This window comes from Nannospalax galili, unplaced genomic scaffold, assembly GCF_000622305.1.
Source record: "Nannospalax galili isolate Female #2095 unplaced genomic scaffold, S.galili_v1.0 scaffold227, whole genome shotgun sequence".
NCBI lineage: Eukaryota > Metazoa > Chordata > Mammalia > Rodentia > Spalacidae > Nannospalax > Nannospalax galili.
Window position 1 is genome coordinate 7,831,474 of NW_008360303.1, and position 6,898 is coordinate 7,838,371.

General features: G+C 36.9%; 1 protein-coding gene across 1 annotated transcript in view; it reads right to left on the reverse strand.

Moving 5' to 3' along the window:
- Hmcn1 (hemicentin 1) overlaps positions 1–6,898 on the reverse strand; it is a 492,592-nt gene that overhangs the window by 119,580 nt on the left and 366,114 nt on the right. Inside the window, exon 57 of the mRNA XM_029559235.1 lies at positions 2,462–2,558. Within this exon, the coding sequence (XP_029415095.1) occupies positions 2,462–2,558 (97 nt within the window). The remainder of the gene's footprint in view (positions 1–2,461; positions 2,559–6,898) is intronic.

The following is a 6,898-nucleotide window of genomic DNA, read 5'->3' on the forward strand; positions in this document are numbered from 1 at the left end:
TACTGAGTACAATACTGTTTAAATGTAATAATTCAACCGTAAACCTAAAAATTTACAGCCAATTTTGAAAGAGATGCATCTTAGCTTTGGAAATTGTTATTGAATATGTCAATGCTGTTGTAATGAAATGCTTCTTCTAAGTATGTGGTTATTAAATAAATAATTAAACAAAAGGTGATAAGGGCAGGGACTTAACTCCTTAGGGGGTTGTCCTTTAAGAAGACACCAGAGAACTTGCATACTCACTGTCCAAACTCATTCAGAAAAAGGTCACATGAGGCCGTGTAATGACAAAGTGACTATCTACAATTTAGGAAGTGACCGCTTTCAGAAAACAAACACTTCTAGAACATTGGTCTTAGTCTTCCTAGCTTTCAGGAACTATAAGAAAACTTCTGTGGTTAAAGCCACACAAACAATGGTGTTCGTTATAACAGCCTGAGCAGACCAAGGCAGGATTCTCTGAGAAGATGATAAAGAGTGAATAACTGTGAGGCGGACAGATGGAAGAGCAGGACTGACTGAGCAGGCCGGGGCAGTACAGAGAGCCCGTTTGAAACTGGGACTATGTATTTATAACTCCACCAATATTCTCCACTCCAAGGTTTCCCCCAACCATGGTTAGTGACCCAGGTATACATATGATGCAGATGTCACCTGAGAATATCCCTCAATAGACAAAAGCAACCAAATATTACATTTCTCGAATCAAACTGCCAGTGTTAAAACACTGGGTTCTGCTTTTGTGAACGGTGTAACATTGAACATTTTCCTTAAACTGAGAGAGCTTCATATTTCCATCTGGAAAAGAGGAATTAAAGAGCAACAAGTATCTGGGATTATTGAGATAATTCCATGAGATAATGAACATAAAACACTTGACATAGCATCTAATGCCTTTCAAGCAGTTAGTATGTTGCCACTTGCTGTTTATAGATTTGAACGTTCACACAGAACTTTTACATGGAGGCATGGGCTAAGAGAAGATACCGAAAACTTGTTCCACGAAAATTAAATTGGATGTGAAGTAAAGTGATCTTTTGACATAAGGTCTTTATGTGAATCTGGACCTCACCAAGTCAGCTAGACTAGCCAGTCTGGACAATAAACCCTAGGGTTCTTCCTGTCTCTAAGTTCTGAGTGCTGGGATTACAAACATGCCCTGCCAAGGCAATGCTCAAAAAGATCTGAATAGGGCATCGGATCCGCTAGAACTAGAATACCAACAGTTGTTAGCAGCCATGTAGATGCTGCTGGGAACTGCATTCTGCAAGAGCAGCCAATGCTCTTAACTGCTAAGCCATCTCTCCAACCCCTTAATCTTTTTTTTTAATTCATTGATTTTTATGCTTGTTTATTTTTAATATTTATTGTCCTATATAGATTTATACTGATTTATACTTATAACAGGCATATTTGTTTAATTCGTTCTTCCTGGGAATGCCATATTTGTTCTGCTAGGAATGTAGCTAGGCAGTGTAGCACTTGCTTAGTATGCACAAGGCCTTGGGTTTGATCTCTAAAACCACAAAAACGAACAACTTGCCTAGTTCAGATTTGCTCATTGAAACACACACCTGGAAGATATTTATTAAGCATCTACAGTGTAAGACTATAAAGACAGAAATGTTTCAAATACCTCTAACACAAACAGCAAATATTGGCATGTCTAATACTCCATCTACATCACACCAAAAAAGAACATGTATCATACCAAATGAAAACTTTCTGAGAAGATAAAAACCATGAAAAAGATTGCAATCTCCAAAATAAACTAGAATTTCATCTAGGTATTACTCATGCAAAATGATCTTATAATAATTTTTTTATCATTTCTACTTAATATCCTGGAAGCAGGTGCAGTTCACAAAACATTGTCCTTTGAGGTAGACATCTAATTACACTCACTCCTTTTTTCTTAGCAAATAACTGTCTATGGAAGATCTATTATGTGTGAGAACTTAAATTTGACAAACGATTTAGGTATGCTGTGGTTTTTAAGGAATTATTTAACTCCACAAAGTGGTCTTTTCTTCTTCTTCAGAGAACTTATTGGATATCAGAAGAATGTATTAAACACAATTGTGTACTTGAAGGCAGAGGCTGGTTTTAATAGTGACTGCTAGATCATTTGCTATGAGGAGAGATGAATGGAGCTAGCTCAATCTTCACTAAACCTGTAGTCTTTGAGACTTTGAACTTTGATTTTCCTTTCAATTATTTTTGTTGGAGTAATGCTTTCTTTTGAGGGATGGAAATAATATAAAAGTGGGTTGCCTAGAAGATTTGTACTCTATAGTTCCTACTGGCTTCTTAGGACGAAAAGGAGAAGGCATTGAACAAATGCAGCCTTCACATACTGATTAAGTTAAGAACAGAAAATACAACTGTGTAATGTAACACTGGTTTCCATGCTCTGGCAAGCATGGCCTAACAGATGCTTTGGGAAGGGAGCTCTTACCGTGAACATTGAGGTTAAAGTACTTTTTGGCACTCCCTGCTGTGTTCTCCGCGATGCATACATACCTCCCGATGTCTGTTATTTGAGCATTTAGAATCTAAGGGAAAAGTGGAGAAATAACTGAAACTGTTAATAAAGGAGCTGACAATATTTTATTTAATTTTTTAGAAAAACAAGAAGTGTTCTTTCAAACAGTTAATACCAGATGAGCATAAGAAAATGAAATTGTTATGCACACCAGTGCGAATGTTGTGAATAGTTAAGTTAGGCAAACAAGTATTCATTTATAAAACCTCCCACAGAAGAGGCGATTTTACACACATTTGTGGTGTCTTGCCTATAAATTATCACAAATTATTTTCCTACTTTGCTGTCTGTGTGGCTGGAAATGTGACTCTGAAGCCTCTCTTAAGAGGTGGAACAAAACATGTGAACTAGCGTTGGCTTGTGATTGGTCTGGACAGTGGAATTTGTGAGGGAGTGATGATGTATTGTTTAAGAAACATCATAGCCTCTGCACTTTTTCTCTCACCTTTGAAACTCTGTGGTCAACATCTGAGAATGCTTGGCTAGCCTGCTGGAGGTGTGAGCATGAGGGATAGAATCAGCTGGTGCTGCATCCAAAACCTCTGATATGTGCAAGAGCCCAGAGAGATTATTCCAGCTATATGTTAAGTCTACAGCTAAGCAGAGATCTGAATAAGCCCATCTGAGACTCAAAATACCATCCACCCAACTAGAAGAATTCTAAGATAAATAAATCCTTATTGCTTCAAGTAATTAGGTTTTGGAGGAATTTGTTTTATGCACCAGAAGTTAGCTAAAACAGTAGAATGCTTATTTTATTGTGCAAATATTTCTATCCAACTATCTTTCAACCCTAGTAATAAAAATACTTTAAATTTTGATAGAGGTTCTATGGTCTAGATATATTCACATGTAGATAATACTTTGAGAATTCAAGTTTATTTCTTAGCAGTGAACATGATTTTTAAAAATAATATGTGAAATATATCCTGTGCTGGATCCACTGTTGTGCTTGAATTTGTGAACCAAAAGAATATTATTTATTATATTGAACTAATAAGTTAATCACATTGTATCTTAATGAAAGAATTGGTATTATATCTACAAATCCCAATTTTTTAACTGAAAAACAAGTCTCATTTATATACGGTTCCCATTATGAATTGCCTGTGTCAATATAGGACAAATCTAAGCTATGAGAAGCCTTATGTTACTTAGAATTTTATCATCAATACAGCTGACTTATCAGTGCAAACTATGAAAGCCAGATGAGCCTGAGTATTTCCAGTTCTACATGACAATAGATGCCAACATAGGACACTTTACCCAGCAAAAATGTCTCTTACAGTTGAGGGGGAAAGAAAAATCTTCCATGACATGAATAGCCTGAAAGAATACATGTCCGCATTAAAAAGACCATTCACCATGATCAAGTAGGCTTTATCCCAGAGATGCAGGGATGGTTCAATATATATAAGACAATAAACATCATTAATCATATAAATGGACTCAAAGACAAAAACCACATTGTCATCTCAATAGATACAGGAAAAGCTTTTGACAAAATTCAGCATGCATTTATGTTCAAAATCCTAGAGGGAACTGGACTGGAGGGAACATACCTCAACATAATTAAAGCTATATACAACAAACCCACAGCCAACATCATTCTAAATGGAGAAAAAGTGGAAGCATTCTCATTAAAATCAAGAACCTGACAAGGATGTCCACTGTTTCCACTTGTTTTCAACACAGTGCTTGAAACTCTTGCTAGAGTAATAAGAGAGGAGAAGGAAATTAAAGGAGTACTAATTGGAAAAGAAGAAGTCAAACTATTACTTTTTGCAGATAATATGATACTATAACTGAGAGATCCCAAAAGTTCCATCAGAAAACTCCTAGAACTGATCAACACTTTCAGTATAATGGCAAGCTATAAATCAATCTACAGAAATCAGTAGCCTTTCTATATACCAACAACAAGCACTTAGAGAAAGAATACAGGGAAATGCTCCCTTTCACAATTGCTGAAAAAAGTATCTTGGAATAAATATGACCAAAGACACCAAAGATCTCTACAGTGAAAAATTTAAATAGTTAAAGAAAGAGATTGAGGAAGACACCAGGAGATGGAAGGATCTCCCATGATCATGGATTGGAAAAATTAATATTGTGAGAATGACCATCCTACCAAAAGCAATACATAGATTCAAAGCAATCCCAATCAAAATCTCCATGACATACTTCACAGAATTAGAAAAAAAAAATCCTTAAATTCGTATGGAAGCACAAAAGACCCTGGACAGCCAAAGCAACCCTGAGCACAAAGAGCAACGCTGGGGGGATTACTATACCAGATCTCAAAGTATACTACAAAGGTATAGTCATTAAAAACAGCATGGTATTGGCACAAAAATAGACACATAGGTCAGTGGAACACCACTGAATCCAAACCTCAGTACATGCAATTTCAGCCACCTGATATTTGACAAAGGTTCCAAGAACACACACACACAATGTAGGAAAGACAGCATTTTCAACAAATGGTGCTGGCAAAACTGGATCTCTACCTGTAGAAGAATGAAACTAGATCCTTATCTTTCACCTTGCATAAAAGTCAACTCCAAATGGATCAAAGACCTCAATGCAAAACTGGAAACCCTGAACCTATTCAAAGAAAACATTGGCAGTAACTTAACAAGGTATAGGTGTAGGAAAGGATTTTCTAAATTGGACAGAAGTTGCTCAGGAATTAAGGTCAGCAATCAACAAGTAGGACCTCATTAAACTAAAAAGCTTCTGTACATCAAAAGAAACAATAAAAAAAGTGAAGAGAAAATTCACAGAATGGGAAAAAAACTTCACCAGTGACACATCTGACAGAGGTTTAACATATGTTCACAGTCCTAGAGGTAATTGGACTAGTGGGAATTCTCAAAGGAAGAAATAAAGATCCCTAAGAAACATCACAAAAAGTGTTCAACATCATTAGTAATTAGGGAAATGCAAATTAAAACTACCCTAAGTTATCACCTTACCCCAATCAGACTGGTTAAGATCAAGAGAACAAATGATACCAAATACTGGCATAGACGTGGAGAAAGGGGAAAGCTCATTCACTCCTGGTGGGATTGCAAACTCATGCAACCTCTATGGAAAACAGTATGAAGGACTCTAAAAAATGAAAATGAACCTACCATATGACCTGGTTATACCACTCCTTGGCATATACCCAAAGGACTCATCCTATTGCAGAGACACTTGTACAACCATGTTTGTTGCTACTCTTTTCACACTAGCTAAGAGATGGAAGCAATCTAAGTGCCCCTCAACTGCCAAGTGGTTAACAAAAATGTGGTATATTTACACAATGGAGTTCTATTCAGCAGTAAAGAAAGATGAAATAATGAAATTTGCAGGTAAATGGATGGATCTAGAAACTGTTATAGTAAGTGAAGTAAAATAAATGACGTATGTTACCCTCATATGTGGATCCTAGCATGAAATCATTTTAAATTCCAGCTCCTTTTAATAAGATGACGCTATACAGAAGTCCCTTCTGCATGAAATAACTACCATCATTATGACTTCAGCTGAGCCTGATCGCTAAACATCATCACAATTGGGCTTGTTGACTGTTGTGCTCATTCATTATAGAAGGGCCAAGCAGGGTCATTGGACCCTCACCAGATTATGAAGCCACTCTTCCCAGCCAGCTGTATGTAATTTGGCCCTAATCACACATGACCTCCTGGATTTGGGGAAGGCTAAAGTATACAATCTGGGGAAGGCTAGGAAGAGAAGGCATGACCCATGCTGGGTAAAGGCTTTTCAGTGTGCATACCCTCAGGTCATGCATACAACTCAGCAACCCCTCATTTATCTCCGTAAGCAAATTCAATAAATTCATTGGTTCTCCAGTAAAACTTTAATAAACAATTTATTTATTATTTTTATTTTATGTGTATGAGTGTTATGTCTGCATGTAAGTGCACCCGTGTCATGCAATGCCTGCAGAGGACAGAAGCGGCTGTCGGATCCCCTGAAACTGGAGTTACGGACAGGTGTTAGCTGCCTTGTGGGTGCTGGGATTCGAACCCGGGTCTTCTGCAAGAACAACCAGTGTTCTTAATGACTGAACCATCTCTCAAGCGCCCCCCCCCAGTAAAACTTTAATCAAACATTGGCTTGACACTAGAACCTTAAAAGAAAATAAGCATTGCTTAGCATCCCCAGGAAAATAAGTCTCAAACAAATGGAAAATTTATTTGTTAATGCTATTATGTCTCATGATTATTTAATAAAAAGAAAATGAGAATGTAAAAGATGTTAAAAGGATATGGCAATGAAGACATTTTCCAAAATAGACAGAAAAATTCAAAAAGCCTAAGCAAGTGATGAAGGTCTGTT